Source organism: Coptis chinensis, chromosome 4 (assembly GCF_015680905.1).
Source record: "Coptis chinensis isolate HL-2020 chromosome 4, ASM1568090v1, whole genome shotgun sequence".
Lineage (NCBI taxonomy): Eukaryota > Viridiplantae > Streptophyta > Magnoliopsida > Ranunculales > Ranunculaceae > Coptis > Coptis chinensis.
The window spans coordinates 93155750-93175938 of record NC_141459.1 but is presented as its reverse complement, the minus strand read 5'-3'; the positions used below and the strand labels follow the sequence as shown (position 1 = coordinate 93175938).

At 37.5% G+C, this 20189-nt stretch overlaps 1 protein-coding gene across 1 annotated transcript; it reads right to left on the bottom strand.

Annotated features, from left to right (window-relative positions):
- Positions 1-1672: 1672 nt before the first annotated feature.
- LOC147505724 (uncharacterized) lies at positions 1673-2538 on the bottom strand. Its single transcript, XM_086605612.1, has 2 exons — positions 2439-2538; positions 1673-2235 (listed from the first exon to the last, which is right to left on the bottom strand). The coding sequence occupies exons 1-2, from the start codon at positions 2536-2538 to the stop codon at positions 1673-1675; spliced, it is 663 nt and encodes a 220-aa protein (XP_086461738.1).
- Positions 2539-20189: the final 17651 nt, after the last annotated feature.

The following is a 20189-nucleotide window of genomic DNA, read 5'->3' as shown; positions in this document are numbered from 1 at the left end:
TGGGTGTTTTAGATTTGGTACTTATTTAAGGTCTTTTTAAGAGTCAGACTGTATATATATATCGGGCCGGCTAGCTCAACATACTATTCTAACATACTATCTTGACATACCTAGATAACCTTCAGATCAAACAAAATCTAATGTCCAGATCTACTTCTAAAAAACCAAACAAATAATTGAAAAAAAATAAGGGCAAAACTGACATTTTGTTTCACAAAAGAAAAACCTTTTTTGCTCTTCGGAGCTTTTAAGCTTTTAGCCCAAAAAACTCGTTCTTTGATACTTTACTCACGTATTTCTTTTCTCCACCGAAAACAAAACACCAAAGAGAAGAATGAGTCGCAGCACTCGCTACTGCATCCTCGACCGTGATCCTTTGCCATCGTGTCTCCTGTTCTTGACACTTTTGTTATTTGCTGTCTGTTTACGTTTTTTCTCCATTTGATTTTTACTTGACTTGATAATCGACAAGACCACTTGATGGTATCTTCCCTCCCCATTTTGTAAGGCACTCTCAATCGGGTTTTTGTTAGTAAAAGCATACCTTTGTAGTAACTTGGGATTCACCAAACCCTCGGTCCCATTTTCATTTTCTCCTTAACTTCTTTTGCAACATCATCGATCAAGATCATTGTCCACGCATTACGATGTATGAGGCAACATCACAATTTCTCTCGAGTTGAGGTAGAGTTGGATGAAATTCATTGGATGCAATATCGTTTTTTTTTGCTCGAAGAAGTTAAAAATATATTAAAAGAAAAAACAAAAGAATGGTTATGAGATCTTCATGGAGGCAATTTCTCGCGATGTGCTCATACCCATCCATAGATATACACGTCTAGGTGGTGCATTAACATAATCTACTAAATTGCTGATAAGGGTGTTCCCATTTCAGTAACCAGTTTGGTTTGCCTACAAAAACCATAGAGTCTTCAATTTGCAGTGCAGCTCCAGCTTTTGCGAGTGCGTCGGCAGAGATGTTCGCTTCTCTCCAAATGTGAGTGCACCTAAATGAAGTGATTTTCTGCATGCACCTCTTCCATCTTAAGTGTAGTTCCCATGGTATATCTCCTGAATTGAAAGAAGTGACTGTTGATAGAGAGTCTGATTCCACCCAAAGATGGTAGAACCCTCAATTGGTAGCCATTTCAACCCCTTCCACTACTGCATGTGCTTCAGCTCTGTCGATAGTACTATTGGTTAACCTCTTGCAGAAAGTGAAGATGAACTCACCCTCCGAATCTCTGCAACATATCCCAATTCCAGAAGGCCCTGGACTTCCAAAAACTGCCCCGTCGATATTAAGCTTCACGATGTTTGGTTCTGGAGGAATCCAAAAACAAGTTTTCATTTGAGGTGCTTGTTTTGGTCTTGGAGTTATTTCCCAATTCTTCAGTACTTGTGCTTCCCAGCCATTACTCCCATTGCATGCCTTACAGTGGTAAATCGTGCATGAGATTTGAGCTCTATCAAACATTTTGCAGTCCATAAGGTTAGGCATTTTATTCTCAAAATATACCTTGTTCCTCATGTTCCATAAGCTTACCATTCCCGCAACCACTCTTGAATTCCAAATCTGTTTCATCATCGGGCTCCAAGCCTTGGATAGGATCATCACATTCTTAAAACCTAGAATTGGTTGCTGAATAAGGAAGCAAGAAGCTAACCATACCTACAATTGGATAGACAGACTACACTCCCATAAAAGGTGCTTTAATGTCTCATCAGCTGCTTTACATAACCTGCAAGCAGAAACTAGTCGAATACCCGACTTTTGTATTCTGTCATCAGTTGCCGCACACCCATGCAGAAGTTTCCACCCTATAGCAGTAGTTTTCGGGTGTATGAAATTGTTCAAGATATTTTTGTACCAGCTCACTTTTGGTCGAGTTCTCCTGATGCTTTCAAAGGCAGATTTAGTGGAAAACTTACCTTTAACATCAGGGCACCATATTATGTAATCTTTATCTTGAGGGCTGCAAATAATTGGGGATCGAGGGCTGACACCTAGATATTCCAATATGCGTGAGAGGCTCCGAGGAATAGTAATGACATTTTCAGTGACCATACTCGAGAGTTTCGAGTTTTGGCCTGCAATATCTTGGTCACTCAACTGCATGAGTTGTTGGAGAGAAAAATCACCGAGCCAATTATCTCTCCAGATGTCTATATTATTACCATTTCCAATGATCCATTGGCTTCTAGTTGTTACCTCAAAGAGTGCTTCCTTAATTCCTGCCCATATTGACGATGTTTTATAATAATGAATAAACCTTCCATTCCTCCTCGTGTATTTCGATCTCATGAGCATAGAAAAGTCATCAGTACCATTAAGAATCGACCAAGCTAGTTTCATCTGCATAGAAAGATTGATTTCTCTCAATTGTTTAATTCGATCCCTCCTTCTTGGAGAAGTTTACATGTTTTTCCCAACTCACCGTTGTGATTCTTCTCTTGGAGGGTCCCCCGTCCATAAGAAATTCGAATGATTTTCTCTGCTTCCTTGATGATAGGCGGCGGCCATTTATAGATTGCCATATTGTAGATTGGAATACTACACAAAACTGATTTGATGAGAATGTTTCTTCCTTGAAAAGAAAGATTTCTACCCTTCCAACAAGTGAGTTTCTTCTTGATCTTATCTAGTACAGAGTCACCATATAATACGGATGCAATACCGCATACAAATACTTGTGGAATCGTCTCATACTATCTTTGAACATATTCAATATATGCTCCCTCTCAGCTTCATTTCTCTCACGAATACAAGTGAAATCTTGGTTTTTCAATCCCATGCACAGTAGAATAGAAGTTTGAACGGGTGTTAAAGACTTAAAGGTACTGTAAGCCTCTCTTGGAAGTACAAACGGACATGCTTTTGCACAATGTCTAGGATCAAATGAAACTCCACAAGATTGTGAACAAAGGATTCGAGACGCTTCATATCATGAGGCAAAATTATCCCATTCAGCGAGGTCAGATATCCACTAGAGGAGTATGAAGTAGGTTCTGATTATCTGAAGTTGACCTTTCTATCTAATATGACAATATACTCATGCAAAGCTTATACTCCATCGCTTTAAAACTTGACCCTCAGAGTCCCACAAATCTGTGTTTAAAATCTTGATAAAATGGAGGAATAAAAGCACATTGATCGTTTATTCAATGGCCTGATGACCATGCACGTATGTTCACCAGTTACAGCATATGGAACCGGCAAACATAGAATGGAACAAAACCATGTTTCTTCCAGAATGAATCAGATCCAAAAATTAGTCCAAATGAGACACCAATATAATCAAGTTTTTCTGGTTTTCTTTCACGCAGATGAACAAATAGGGGTGGACGGTTTTCCTTTGGTTTTATAATCTCCTTCAACAGTGAAACCTCGGCTTCTCTGGCGCTTCTGAATGTTTCCTGGGGGAGCTCTCTACAACCTCTTCAACATCCATCATGGTAATAGGAGTCAACTCTCCTTCGTAGTACCTTGTTAGAAGTTCCACTGCAGTCGAACCATAACCACACCTCATGGTATATAGATCCCTCATTCTTTATGTATACTTGGAAATAAATAGAAAATGGGGTTTCTATTTCGCGATGAATGAAAAAGGTGTTACTTTTCATAAAATAGAAAATGACATTTTCACCCCTATTTTTTTGTGGCCCATTTTTATTTATTTATTTGGTTTTTTAGAAGTAGATCTGGATATTAGATTTTGTTTGATCTGAGGGTTAGCTGGGTATGTCAAGATAGTATGTTAGAAAAGTATGTCGAAATAGCCGAAATATATATATATATATATATATTGGGGAATTACATTACAGTGTTGAAAAATTATAAATTCATAAATTTAATTGGAATATGTTGTAATTATTGTGGCCATAATTGTGATTTTTGGAATCCTTAACTATGAATAAATGTCTAACTCCCACAGTGGATGACGCATCGAATCAAAAGGGTTTTAGGAAAATCGTTTTCGGTAGAAACTATTGTTTTTAGCAATTTAGTTTTTTATCTCATATTTTTTTTTCGTAATTAACTATATTGTTTAGGTAAAATTGGAGACTCTGTGAAACTCTAGATGAGATTTTTTTTTTTCGTAATTAGATATAGTATTTAGGAAAAGTTAGAGACTCTCTGAAACTCTAGATGAGATTGCTTCCTTATTTATATCTTACTTTTTTATAATTAATTAGCTATAACGTTTAGGAAAAGTTAGAGACTCTGTGAAACTCTAGATGGGATTGCTTCCTTATTTATATATTATTTTTTTATAAGTAGTAATAGAGTTTAAAAAAAATTGGAGTATAGTACTTTAAAAAACAAGATGGACTACAAGCTGATTTGGGTGAAGATTATCTTCCCATCACGTAAACCATTCAAATAATAGGATGTATTGGTTTCTCTTATGTGATTTATTCGATTGATCAAGGTGGAAGGAGTACCGTTATCGAAGGGAAGTTCTTTGATTCTAATAGTTTTATAGATCCATTCGAACGACAGTGTAACTTTGCTAGAACCTAGATTCTTAAAGGTTTTCCCTCCAAGTAATATCAGATTAGGATTCGAATTTGATATTGTCTCGAAGAAATATGAAGTAGTTGGATGTGATGCATCAAGCTAGGCATTCAAAGATTGAGGTCCTTGCACTGGGTGTGAAAAATCGTGGAGAACTGTAGAAGGAAATATAGGTACAACCCATTTTAAGGACCAAATCATCCATTTGAATGGAACGTTGTATTGGTTATATTCAAGGGTGGACCCAGCATTTTGACTTTCCTAGGCTAAACAACGATAGCTAGAGTCTTAAACAAAAAATAATAATAGACATATTCCAAAAAAACAACTAAAACATTCAATGGTTTTTCCATCAAATATCTGGAGTAATAAAAATAGATAAGTGAATTGATGAAGTAACCTTCAGGTAAGGCCTTATCCCCAGTCTTTAACTACACTATCCAATCCTTTATGGCAAGTCCATGTCAAAATTGGTGTACTATGTCAAATATTTTGGTTGTGGTAATCAACTTGGATGACCAGTCTAATGTTATTAGAGCATCTTTAGGTGAGATACTATCCTAGCATCAAACACCAAATTTCCAATAATTTGGTGTTTTTTTTTATCTTTAGGAGACTCACATGTTGATGAAAACACTAAACCAAACACCAAATCGGCCTAAATTTGGTTTCAACTTTGGTGCTGTATCAAATCACTCATGCGGTTTTTCTAACACCGTGTGGGCTTGGGCTTCTAATTGGGCTTATATGGCGCCGTGCGAGAGATTGGGAAAGAAAAGAAAAAAGAAAGTTGATATGCGATACACCGCGTGGTTTTTGAAAAACCGCGTGGGCTTGGGCTTTTAAGATGGGCTTCACTGGCGCGGTTTTGAGAAAGCTGCGTGGGCTATATGACGCGGTTTATCCAAAACCGCGTTATTTGATGTTTCTCTTAAAGTTGGTTGGTGTTTTTTTGGTTATTGGTTTGGTTAAAAAATTTGGTGTTTTTTTGGTTTCTCTCCTAAAGATGCTCACTATTAGCAATTAATACCTTCAGCTATTAAATGAATGTTTGGAATTCAGACTCTGCATCATATCTCTTACTGTCTTATATTAGATTTATCTTATTACATCATGTTTTTGCTTCCTATCAGGTTCTCTTACTCAGTTAATTAGAATTGTTAAGTAACAGCTTTGAGAAAGACTATCACTTATGATGCTTAACTTGGCCATTCAATGTACTTTGGTTATCAATATTTGGCTTTCAAGCCTAAAGGCAGTTTTATTTAAGCCTTGAAATTGCTTCTGCAAAATCATCCAAACCCCCATGAGGTGAATTGTGAGGCAAATCCAATCAATTAAGTATAAAATGAGTCATATCAATCGTCTCGATTTGAATGGTATTTGTATTGCATACTTGATTTTGATAAGATTGTCCCTTAGGTATTTTCCTAAGTCATCGTGGTCGCTTGTTATTCCAAACAACCTTTCTTTACAAAAACATCTTTGAAGGTTGATTTGTAAAATAAGTAAAAGAGATATCATTATCTCTCGACAAAGGGACTCATAAGTCATAATGTTTAGATTTTTCTTCTTGAGCTGAACTTCGTTGCATTCATTCTACTCCTTTGGTTATCTTGTTTCAACTGATTGTTGGTGTTGTACTTTGCTTCACAACATTTTGGTAAGTAAAAATAACAATGTGGATGGGGGCATGGGGCAATAGGCTAAACAAGTTTCCATCTTCATGAAATTTTTATAAGTTTTAATGTTTAGTGTTTCTAGCTTTGTTTTGGAAAGGTGAATATTTTAGAATATATTTCACCCAGTTTTCTACGAGGGCCAAGATTCTGTTTGACCCACCCAAACTTAATTCAGGGAGTGACTCTCAAGGACAAAAATGTCGAAAAAGTAACTCTCAAGAACACCTTTTTATTTTTGTAACTCACAAGGACTGGGTAGATGAAAGGTCAAGTATACCCTTGACGCGAAATAAAAAACGGATCGGGTAGATGAAATGTCAAGTATACCCCTGACGCAAAATAATTAATGTCCCGGCCCAGATGAAACAACCCGGTGTATTTAGTATGAACATTGAATGTTCATAGTCCTTGGGTATGAACATTGATTGGGTATGAACATTCAATGTCCATACATAAACATTCAATGTTTATAGTCCTTGGGTATGAACATTGATTGAGTATGAACATTTAATGTTCATAGTGAACATTCAATGTTCATAATCCTTTTGGTATGAACATTCAATGTTCATAGTCCTTAGGTATGAACATTGATTGGGTATGAACATTCAATGTTCATAGTCCTTTTGGTATAAACATTCGATGTTCATAGTGAACATTCAATGTTCATAGTCTTTGGGTATGAACATTGATTGGGTATGAACATTCAATGTTCATAGTCCTTGGTCCTTTGGGTATGAACAATCAATTTCATAGTCTTTGGGTATGAACATTGAATGTTCATAGTCCTTTTGGTATGAACATTCAATGTTCATACATCAATATATTGTATAAGGTACATTCACCTATTTGGATATGAACAATCATTGTTCATACACCAGCAGAAGGTATGAACACTCATTATTCATAGTAAAATGACAGAAAGGGTAAAATCGGAAAATATTTATTTTAAATCCGGGCCATTTGTCCTTGAGGGTTATTTTTATGGAAGGGTATAACTGACATTTTAAAAAATATAAAAAGGCAGGACCAACTTATTTTGTCCTTAAAGGTTACTAATTTTGAAATAGTGGGTTTGTGAGTTACTTTTCTCTAAAATTTGTCATTTGTGAGTTACTCATAAAAAACCGTATCCTCTAGACTTCATTTTCTCCAAAATTGGGCCTTGTGACCAATTTCTTAAACTTAATTACTAGCGTAAGTGGTGGTAGAGACTCCTAATAAGCAAGGCCCAAAATATCGATATCGATGAATATATCGGTGTACCTAAAAACCGATATATATTGGATATATCCATTTTTTTGGTGACCAGTCCAAACTATTTAAAATATCAAAAATATCGGATATATATCAAAAATATATTGGAAATATCGGATTTATATTAAAAAATGGTCAAAAAGTCAACTGATATATATCGTAAATATCGGATATATCGATTATATCGGCAATATAAAATTTTATATCGGAAATTCCGATATATATCGGAAAAAACCGATATAATGAGACTGTAGGAGTTTTTTGATATATCAAATAAAGTACACACATAATGAGACTGTTATTTGAAACGTGAAAGCATTACTTGCCAAAATAGAAATAGGACTACGAAAGCAATTTGGAAACCAGAATCCATATATAATAGGCATCAGCCCAAACTTCTATTATAATTGAGGCTTCGACTCCCAGAAATTTTAAATATAGAGGTCTTTCGACCACTTCGACCCCTTCCACTAGCGTCATCTGTATTCTATCATTGTTTACGAATTCTTTTATGCTTTCCGAGTTCCAACTTAACCATTAACATCTCTTGTAGGAGTGTTAGCAAGATGAAACGAGTTTGCAATAAGAGGGGCGTAACAGTGAATCATTACGTTCCAGATGAAATCATGGTATACATAATGTCTAAACTCCCGTTGAAGTCCTTAGTTAGATTCAAGTGTGTGTGCAAGCAATGGTGTGCTCTGATCCAAGATGAAGCATTCATACAATTCCATTTTAGTCTCCGACATCGACAAGTCAATCTGAGACATCGTACGAGTTTTCAAATAATAGGACGTATTGGTTTCTCTCATGTGATTTATTCGATTGATCAAGATGGAAGGAGTACTGTAATCGAAGGGAAAATCTTCGATTCTAATAGTTCTAGCGATCCATTCGTACCTGCATGCAATGGTTTGATCTGTTCCCTTGGAAGTTCGGAAAATTTATACGTTTCAAATCCAGTCACGAACGACAGTGTAACTTTGCCAGAACCTAGATTTTTAACGACTTTCCCCTCAGGTAATATCAGACTTGGATTCGGATTTGATATTGTCTCAAAGAAATATAAAGTAGTTGGATGTCATGCATCGAGTCATTCAAATATTGAGGTCCTCACACTGGGTGAAAAATCGTGGAGAACGGTAATAGGAAATATAGGCACAACCCGTTTTAAGGACCAAATCATCCATTTGAATGGAACATTGTATTGGTTCTCTACAAAAACGGCAAGTGGAGTTCCGCGACGGATAACCACATTTAACCTTACCCATGAAAGATTTGGAGTAGAGATTTCAGTTCCAGATGATATAGGTTTTCTTAAAGATCGACATTGGTTATGTGAGTTTGAAGGATGTCTGTGTGTGATTGATCATTATCAGAATATGATTGATATGTGGGTGCTAGAGACAACCTGCGATGACAACAAACAGATGTGGGTCAATCGACCTATTTTTCTTCCTTCTGAATTGGAAATGGTCACCAATGTAATACCTATTGCAAAAGGTGTGGTTTTGGTACGCTGTAGACAGGAAAACAACTATTTATGTCACTATAATCAAGTGGGTCGAGTGTCGGATGTGATTAAAGTCAGACATATTCATGGATGCATGCTCATTGCTGAAAAATATGAAGATAGTCTTGTACCTGTAAGAAGCGTTTGTTGAGTCCTAAATCTTGTATTTAGCTTATCATTTTTTTTTAATATGTTTTTCCGCGTTTCTTTTTGTAGAATATCATTTTGTGTTTCGATTTTTATATGGCACATTCACTACAAGCCAATTAGAGATGCTTTCTAGCTTCTTCTCTGTTTGTTTTAATTTCTGATCCCCATCCCCACAGCCTTTGGGTGAAACCTTCGTCACTCCGTGCTCCACCATGTGGATACATTGAGTTTCGACTTTACATTGCATAAGTTCAACCACTCAAAATGCCTTTTCTGCTACTAGGTTCATCGTAATATATATACAGAGCAAAACAACAAAATCGTCATGATGAAATTGATGATCCCCCTATAGCCATGATGATTTTTTTTCCTCTTTGGCCATTAAAAAGGTTACACGCCACCTTAATGGTTGACATTTGCTTACATCCATTGTGCAACTTTTTTCGAGACTTTGAGAAAACAAAAATGCACATTTGGAAAAATCACCCTGTAGCCTTAGTGAAACACAGTGGAAGGGAAGGCAAGTGAAGTGAGGTACTTCTATTGTAATGTAGTACGTGCTTTGAACAGTTTAATGTACGTTAGGCTTGAAGCATTAGATGTTTGAATTGATATTATGTGATAGTCTGTGTATACACTGTTATTACAACCTATAATATCACTTGTCTCTTCCTCTTTCTTTTCTCCTCTCTCCCCCTCTTTCTTCTCTCCTTTCTGGCGCTCTTTATCTTTTCTTTCTTTCTCACCTCTTTTTACCTCTGGTTCGTCGATCTTCTTCGTCCATTCTCTCTCTCTCTCCACGTATCGCGGCCGTTATCTTGCAGTTATGATTCCACTCTCTCTCTCTCTCCACGTCTCGCAGCAGTTCCAAAGCAGTTAGGATACCGCGGATCTGATCCCATGCAACCTGTTCCCCCATACTATACCGCGTCCGGTCCCATTGTCACCACTAACCTCCCAAGTCATGAATACGTCCCATACATATGCCCTCTCTCGGTCTTATTGATGGTTGATAAGTGCTCAAAAAGTGCAATTTAACCATCGATTATGCCTCTTGTTTAGCTATCTTAGTGGACTAATAGTGTTTATAAGTGTGTTTTAAAATTCTACAGGTGAAAAAGAGAGTTTTGTAGAATATTAGAGAAAATGGGGTAAAACGGAGCAATTCGGAGCATTAAAGATCACATGGGAAGCCCGTGGACAATCATGGAGAAGGCCAAGAAATTGAAGCTATTAAAGATGCAACTTGGACCTATTTTAAAGCCTATTTGGAAGCCTAAGGCCAAAGGATTCGTTGCTTGGACCAAAGCCCGCAAAAGAGGATAGAAGGATGGAGCAAAAGAGGGAAAATAGACTTCTGAGTCTGAGACTCATGGATCATGAGTCCGGACTCAATGCTCGGCGTCACGGGGACGATAGATCGGAGTCTAGACGCATTGCTTGAGTCCGAGACGATGGATAATGAGTCCGGACGCATGAATCGATTAATCGTAGCCAATTCCTTCTTAGTTTTGGACATGAAGTTGGACTCTAAAAGAAGTCTATTTGTATTAGGAAACAAATGACGGTTTGGAATGCTTCTAGAGCTCATTGTAACCCCTATAAATAGAGGACCTAAGTGCCTCATGTAAGGGGCCAATTCACTTATATTATTATCTCCAGAACTTGAGGCAGAGAGTCTTAATAAATTAGTCTTTCTAGTCTTATGTTCTTCAACTCTTCTTCTTCTCGTTTTTCATGTTCTTCCTTCTTTATGGAAGGCTAATCTTCTCCTTCAAGGGAGGAGATGAAGCCAGTGCTTAAGGTTTAATGATTCTTTTGGTTTATGGTGTTCTTCAATCAGGTTAGTTCTTTATGTTTTTAGTTATTAGTTCCATTGCCCACACCAGGGGATGGAAGTATAGATTAAGGTTTTTATTTATTACAATTGAATATCATGCTAGTTTAGGGTTTTATTTATTGTAATTGAATATTTGCTAGTAACATGCTTTTATTTATTGCAATTGAATATAATGCTAGATTAGAGTTTTATTTATTGTAATTGAATATTATACTATTATTCTCTACTTTTCTTCTAGTTGTGTAGTGTTTTGGAGTAAGGGAAGTATTCCTTGTGTTTGCCTTAGATGGTGATTCATTGAATAGCTACCCAAGCTCACATAAAAGAAAAGAAGATACTAGTAACATGAACATAGGAACAACCTTGAGTAGAGTTAATTGTTAACGATGTTTCATCCAAGAGGGCATCGGCACTCGCTCGATTGCCCGATTGTAGTCTACTTGGAGAACAACATGAAGCAAAAGGTCATTGAATAAAAAACATTGGTGGATTTGAATCTCTTGAATCTATCTCTCTCATATTCTTTCTCCTTATTTCCAATTCTTAGCTTTAGTATAAGTTTAGTTAGTTTAGTTTAGTTTAGCATTAGAATCTACAATATCTATAATCATAGTTTTAATCCCTCAAACCCCTTTCCAAATCCTCGCCCTTCATATAAACATACACTTAAAAGTGGAACGATACCCTACTCATCCTTTACTTATTGAGGGATAATTAGGTTTTGATACGCTTCTATTTGTTCAACGACCATACCACATCTCACACACAAAAAAGAGGCATGTCAATCAGCGCCATGCCGCCGGGATATAATTAATCAGAGCCCCAAGAGGCGATGTCGATGGCACCGCCGTTTTAAGTTGTTTATGTTTAACATTTTCTTTCAAGATTAGAAGTTTGGATCTTGAGGTAATTTTAGCCGCATCATCCATCCTTTTAAGAAAGAAAGAAGCTTGAAGGACATCTTGAAGACAAGATATACCATCTAGGTTAGTTGAATCTTCATTCTTTTTATTTCATTCTTAGTATAGTTGCATCGTAGTTTAGTTTTGTTGCTTTCTTAGTATAGTTGCATCATAGTTTAGTTTTATTGCTTTCTAACATAATTGCATTTAGGATCTTTTCAACAATTGAAGTTGTAAGCCAACACAGCGAAAAATCAAACTCTAGTGTTTCTTGTCTGAATCTTGACAAACGGACTATCGTCTCGTGGCAAAGATTGGTACTTAAGCAATCCAAGTGATTCACCATAACCCTAGAAGAGACAGCTTTAGACAACGGGCGAGATACTAGCTGCAAAGCCTAACCCAGTTGAAGGAAAGTAGTTTTACATTATAATATAATTTAGAATAGTTGCATATTAGTTTAATTGCATTCAAGCATAGTAGGATAGTTTTTTGTTATTTTCGCATAGAATTTTCTAGTGTATGCCCCGTCGTCCATATCATCGTCCAGTAAGAACACAACAGTGGATAAGGTTTAACAACCGACTCACAAGAATACTAGATGAGATTGATACAATGGCCGCAAGCAATGATGGAGGTGTTTTGGACACCAATAATCCTGAAGCTATCCCTCCCATGCAAGCACAACAGGAGGAAGAAGTTCGAAAGTGATTTCTATTCACCAATCATTGGAGACCCACCAAGCGGTATTGTTTTTCCAGAGACGAAGCTAACCAGTTTGAACTTAGAGCATCAGTAATCTCTATGCTTCCAAAGTTCAATGGTTCGCATAATGTTCAAATTTTATGTTCACATGAACAAATTTCTATTAGTCCTCTAACTTTCAAGAACCAAAATATCAAAGATGAGAGTATCAAGTTGATTCTTTTTCCGCTCTCACTTTCGAAGGTAAAGCCTCCGAATGGTTAAGCGCTGACCCGATCAATTCAAATAGACAACGGGAGAAGTTGAGAACAAAGTTTATGAACAAGTTCTACCCACCCTGTAAGACAGATGCCACGCAAGAAGCTATCAAACAATTTCAAAGGAAAAGTGATGAAGAATATCATCAAAGCTGGGAGAAATTCAATAATCTGCTAGTCTCATGTCCATATCATGGTTATGATAAAGCACACTAATCGCTCATTTTTTCTATCGAGGACTCTCGATGATGAACAACCGAGATGATACCAATGCACAAAGGCAAGTTTACATCAATGGATGGAGAGGAAGCTTACAACTTTCTCGAGAATTTAGCTGAAGAAACACAACAATGGACTACTAGCAATGAGGATATCACTAGCATGGAGGGGGAGCCAAAGCAATTCAGTTACCAAGCACATGAACAATCAGATCAAGAACTGAAGTCTACATTGGCCAGCCTGGTCACCAGCATTGAAACTCTGAGTAAGAAATTTAATCAGTTCTCTATGAATCCCTCCAAGTTCAACAAGTCTCAAGTTAAATCTCTCCGGTCATGCAAGCTAGCCAATCGCGCGAAGTCCTGTTGGACACTTCCTATGCAACTCTAGAATGTCCTGGTTACTATCAACATGCATCAGTTGGAGAGTACAATATAAACTCATTTCAGAGGCCCAACCAAGGTGGTAATAACTTTCAAGGTAATTATTGGAGACAGAATGCTGGACCCCCAGGTTCTCAAGATCAAAGTTATATTCCACAGACAAGTCAAGTTTCACAGTTGGTCCCTCAACAACAATTATACTCTCAACAAAATTCCAATACAAGTGGAGAGTTAGTGCCTGATCCTAGGAGAAATTATGCCGCACCTGCCAACCTAGAGAATGCAATTACTTTGCTATCACAAAAAAATCAGAAGTTTGAAAGTGTTCTAGAGCTTCTTGCAGTCAATCACTCAATCTCCCGTTAATCTCGGGCAAGTCAATGTTCTAGAATGGAGTCTCTAGAGGCTAAGGTCGATTAACTCACCACCGCTTTGTCCAGTAAAGACACAAGCCACTCAACCTAGCTTATTGGAACCAATATTGAAGAGTAAAGATGTATGCCACATTGGGACAACTTCTAGTATTGATCACCTCCATGATCATGTTAGCTCGATTACTACTACCGATCGATTGAAGATAGACAACAAGGTTGACTTATCTTCTCATGATGACATTGCTACAGAGCAATCGGTCAAGATTTCAAATGAAGTTCAAAAGGAAGTGGGGGAAATCCTTTCCACTCCCATTTGTCAAGACAACCAAGACAAGATATGCAAGAATGCCAAAGAGAAAGAAGAGCAAACACATGCTGATGTGTTTGTACCAAAGGCACCTTTTCATATGTTTTTTGCTCAAAGCAAAAAGGACAAGCAATTTTTAGAGATGAAGGAGGCATTTGAGAAAGATAACATCAATATCCCTTTCTCAAAGCGATCAAGCAGGTTGCCATCATCATATGCCAAATTCATGAAGGATGCATGCAACATAAAGAGAAGTACTCATGTTCCAAAGCAAGCGTTTCTAGTTGGACAAACAACATCTATTATCCATCAGCAAGCTCCAGTCAAGCTCAAAGATCCAGGAAGTCCTACAATATCATGCAAGATAGGAGAAAAATTTACGGTGTAATGCTCTTTTTAGACCTTGGTGCTAGTGTTAATCTCTTGCCATATCATGTGTACAAAAGCTACCGGGCCTGGAGAACCTAAAGCCTACAAAAAGTCAAATTGAAGTTAGTCGACCGTTCTACCAAGATTCCCAGAGGCATAGTTGAGGATGTTCTTGTTCAAGTAGCTGATTTCTACTATCCAGTGGATTTCATTGTAATAGACACCAAGGAGGCCTTTGATAAAATTCCAATTATTCTAGACCGACCTTTCCTAGCTACCGCAAAAGCTTTGATAAATTGTCACAACAGTGAAATGAAGATCAACTTTGGTAAGATGTCCATGGACATAAATATCTTTCACCTGTTGCATAAGGATTGTGATGACACTGAAGGTGGAGAGGTGTACTTCCTTGATAGCATGATACAAGAATTCGTCCCATTCGAAGATACAATTGAAAGTGCTCAATCTACAAAAAACTATGATGAACCTGAGAACCCCACCACAGAGGCGTTGCGAGCCATGTTCTTAGAATCTCTGCAGAAAATTCAGGATTTAAGTGAGCAGAATGGAAAATTGACTGAGAGAGTATCATATCTTGAGAAGATGAACTCTACATTTCAGGATGAGCAACAGACTTCTACCCAGAAAAATCAGTTGCTAGAGAATCAGTTTAAAGAAGTTTTGGAAAAACAACAGAATCTAGAAACTGAAATGAGTCTTCTGAAGCAGAAAATGGACCATATTGATAAGAAGCATTGCACTGCTGAAGCTTCTTCTACACCATCATTGTCTGAACGAGAGAAGTATGTGAACCAGTCTACCGCCCACCTTGAGTGCAGTCAGCCAGACATCCATTATCATTACTGTGGTGGTAAAGGACACATCAGATACTATTGTCCTGTTAGAAAGAAAGATTTTCATCAATCTTCTATACAGAGGAACCACAAGGCCTATCACACAATCATCAGACCTGAAATAATTCAAGGTAGAGAAGCAACTTCACCAAAGAATCTTTCCAAAGATATCAAGGAGTATTTTTGATGACCCACAAGGTAAGACCTCCTCGTCCTCCAAACATTCGTCAGATTTGGGTGAGAAAATCTGATCTCCTCACTCCAAATTGATAATGCATGATATAAAGTCTTGAGAATCTGACTTTAAAAGACTCACATTACGTCTTGGGGATCTGACGTAAAAAGACCTAAAAATTCGGCATCAATGGTAACATCTTCCCTTTTTCTCATTCATTTCATTTACTTAATTTCTATACATTGAGGACAATGCATATGTTAAGTTGGGGGAGGGTGTACTTGAGAAATGAATTTCGAAAATTAGTTTTCAAAAACAAAAATATTTTTGTTTCTATATCAGCAACATGAGAAAAATGAATTTTAATGATGAGTCTGGGATATATATTCTATACTGCTTAGTGTTGAGTTTGATAGATAGTTGATATTATTGATTTCATTACCGCTTAGACTATTTATTATGCTCGGACATAGTTCTTGTTGATAGAATTCTTTATCAAGGCACCACCATAATACTTGATCAGTTTTGTATACTTTTGCTAGAGGAGAGATTTAAACCCCTAATAAACTGGAAGTAGAATTTTTAGACTTAGTCCGTGAGACTTGAGCTTTATACCTATTCTTTGGAGAGTTCTTACGAAAAATCTGAGTCTTAGTGACTCAACATCTTTCAGTTCTCTATGTTGTTTTAATATAGTCTCATTATTTTGTGATTTGGTTAATCACGAAGTGACATCAACTGGGGAGATAGCCATTAGGTCTTGTAGTCTATTCGAAATAGAGTATCATACTGATAAGTCAAGTAGTGAACCCATTCAGCCTTTATCCCACCTAGTAGGACCATCATGTTAAACCCTTTTGAGCCTTACAATAAGCCATTTTCTTCCAAAACCCTTTATCCTTTACCCAACTCCAGACAAGGAGTATAGCCAAATCTTTATCATCCATACCCATATGTTTCTGAGAATACGAGGGACACAAAGAGGAAGAAAGAGCACAAAAGGAAAATTACAAGGAAATACCAGAGAGATACAATAAAGACCATCATTCTGTTCTAAGTGAAAGAAGCTAGTGGAAAACAAGTATATCCAGTACTAATCAAGGATATACCACTAGTCTAAAAAAAAAAAAAAAAAAAGAAGTTGAACAGAATGGATGGAAAAGCTAAGACAAAGGAAGAATTTTATCTGTAATACAGAATTTGAAGAAATCTTCCAAAGAATGAAAGCAAAACCCTTAGTGTTTTTCAGAAACAACCTTAGAATCCTTTTTACCTTTCCTTCATAAACCAATACCTAAGCCAAGTTACAACCCATGACTTATCACTACAGTATGGTACAAAGTCTAGAATAGGTGAGAGGATGCTAAAGTGAAGGACCCGACACTTCATATGTGATTGACATTCTTTCCATGAGACTACTTTTATTCAGAAGTCTATTTTTCAAGGTAGTATGTGGGATGTTCGTATGCATTATTCTTTTCCCCACATACATGAGGTAACATAGTAGACCATCTTCTGAGAGATTCCTTTCTGAGAGTATGACCGGTGAGGATTGAAAGTCGAGATTATCTATCTATGGTAAACTAGGGATTCCGTTTCTTGGATAGGAGAGTATAGGAGATTGACTAAGTACACACATAAGCCTTGATTGAGAATTTTGTCAATTTTTACTATCTCCCATCATAATCTATGAGTCTTTGCAGCAATGTAGTTAGCAATGGAGACTGTCTGTTGGAGTAAGCACGAAGTGGGTAAGGAATTTCCCTCTCTGAAAAATATCATCATTCTTGAACATGCTATTGATTGATTTTGTGGGTATATCACCTGAAAACCCTCACGAGACTATAACTCGTCATTTTTGGGGAACTTAAAGGTTTAAAGCCTTGTTGCATATGGTAAATGCAATCACGATGCCTGCGAAAGTGAGTTAGGATTTTATTTTTGTTATTAGGATATGATTTTGATCACTTATCTATTTTTATCCTATTTGCTAAGAGACTAGCAAAAGGCTAGTTGGGAGTTGTGATAAGTGCTCAAAAAGTGCAATTTAACCCTCGATTATGCCTTTTGTTTAGCTATCTTAGTGGACTAATAGTGTTTATAAGTTGTGTTTTAAGATTCTACAGGTGAAAAAGAGAGTTTTGTAGAATATTAGAGAAAATGGGGTAAAACGGAGCAATTCGGAGCATTAAGGATCACATGGGAAGCCCGTGGACAATCATGGAGAAGGCCAAGAAATTGAAGCTATTAAAGATACAATTTGGACCTATTTTAAAGCCTATTTGGAAGCCCAAGGCCAAAGGATTTGTTGCTTGGACCAAAGCCCGCAAAAGAGGATAGAAGGATGGAGCAAAAGAGGGAAAATAGACTTCTAAGTCTGAGACTCATGGATCGTGAGTCTGGACTCAATGCTCACATCTGGGACGCATAGATCGTGAGTCCAGACGCATTGCTTGAGTCTGAGATGCATGGATAATGAGTCAGGGCATATGAATCGATTAATTTGTAGCCAATTCCTTCTAAGTTTTTGGACATGAAGTTGGACTCTGAAAGAAGTCTATTTGTATTAGGAAACAAATGACGGTTTGGAATGCTTCTAGAGCTCATTGTAACCCTATAAATAGAGGGACCTAAGTGCCTCATGTAAGGGGCCAATTCACTTATATTCTTGTCTCCAGAACTTGAGGCAGAGAGTCTTAATAAATTAGTCTTTCTAGTCTTATGTTCTTCAACTCTTCTTCTTCTCGTTTTTCGTGTTCTTCCTTCTTTATGGAAGGCTAATCTTCTCCTTCAAGGGAGGAGATGAACCCAGTGCTTAAGGTTTAATGATTCTTCTGGTTCATGGTGTTCTTCAATCAGGTTAGTTCTTTATGTTTTTAGTTATTAGTTCCATTGCCCACACCAGGGGATGGAAGTATAGATTAAGGTTTTTATTTATTACAATTGAATATCATGCTAGTTTAGGGTTTTATTTATTGCAATTGAATATTTGCTAGTAACATGCTTTTATTTATTGCAATTGAATATAATGCTAAATTAGAGTTTTATTTATTGTAATTGAATATTATACTATTATTCTCTACTTTTCTTCTAGTTGTGTAGTGTTTTAGAGTAAGGGAAGTATTCCTTGTGTTTGCCTTAGATGGTGATTCATTGAATAGCTACCCAAGCTCACATAAAAGAAAAGAAGATACTAGTAACATGAACATAGGAACAACCTTGAGTAGAGTTAATTGTTAACGATGTTTCATCCAAGAGGGCATCGGCACTCGCTCGATTGCCCGATTGTAGTCTACTTGGAGAACAACATGAAACAAAAGGTCATTGAATAAAAAACATTGGTGGATTTGAATCTCTTGAATCTATCTCTCTCATATTCTTTCTCCTTATTTCCAATTCTTAGCTTTAGTATAAGTTTAGTTAGTTTAGTTTAGTTTAGCATTAGAATCTACAATATCTATAATCATAGTTTTTAATCCCTCAAACCACCTTTCCAGTCCTGTCCTTCATATAAACATACACTTAAAAGTGGAACGATACCCTACTCATCCTTTACTTATTGAGGGATAATTAGGTTTTGATATGCTTCTATTTGTTCAACGACCATACCACATCTCACACACAAAAAGAGGCAGTGTCAATGGTCCGCGAACAACTATGGGGCCGAGAACTAACATTTCTCATCTCATACACCTTTCACGGTATACCTCTCTTCTCTGACACTGCCACTCTGTCCCCATATCTTTCCTCTCCCAGCACGCGCTCCACGTGCTTTCTCTTTATTGCCACGTGGAAATACGGTGCACGCGCATCATACTCTGCCTCTTTGAAAATCAAGATTCTACGTGTCACACTTTCCTTGGTTCTTTTGTTGGCTAGTCCCTTTTTGCCCCTGCCCCTTCAAATCCCGCTCAAACCTCTCTCTTCTCTCAAAACCCCCAAAACCCCAAACCCTCACCATTCTTTTCAACTTCCTTCCTTTCAACCCTTTCCAACTTCTTCCCACTGTTCTTCCCTCCGGTAGCTCTCCAGCACTGTTCTTGTTCTACGACCTCCGTTGTCTTGGCTCCCTCTCATCGTAGGTTTGTCTTCCTCCTTCTTATTTGTTTTCCTTTCCTCTCGTTATTTGTTTTAATCGTTGTTGGGGTGCTGCTTCATCACTTTCTTCTTTTCTAGAATTGCATACCTCTCTTTTTGTAAACTCCCCTCTTAGCACTGGTTCCCTCATGTCTGTATCGGAATCGGAGGCTACCTCCGCCACCAAATCCAATAGATCTGAATCCTCTACCCCTAGATCTAGCCATCCTTCCGCGGAACGATCTGAATCGCCAACTTTTGATTCCACTGACCCAACCGCTGTTCCATCTACTTCTGGGAGGAAACCTTCTCTGCTTCCGCCACCATCCTACTACTGCAGACCCAACTTAGATGCCGTTAAAGCCGCTTATGGCATACCTAGTGACGTTATTCTAGAACATGTGTCTGGCGTCACCCACTTTCCTCACTTGGTAACACCGCGCCCCGGTTATCTCGTTGCTACTGTAGGACAGATAGCGGCTGGTTTGCGTTTTCCCTTAACTCTTCTTGACGTCGAGGTCTGTAACCATTTCAACATTCCTCCGTGCCAAGGCATAGGTAACTTCTAGCGTGTTATGTATGCCGCCAACTATTACAATGAGACCCACT

Coding starts and splice junctions, on each gene's coding strand:
- LOC147505724 (XM_086605612.1), bottom strand. CDS start 2,538: ATGGCAATCTATAAATGGCCGCCGCCTATCATCAAGGAAGCAGAGAAA. Junction 2,236..2,438: donor CCAAGAGAAGAATCACAACG/GTGAGTTGGGAA, acceptor CAATATGGGCAG/GAATTAAGGAAGCACTCTTT.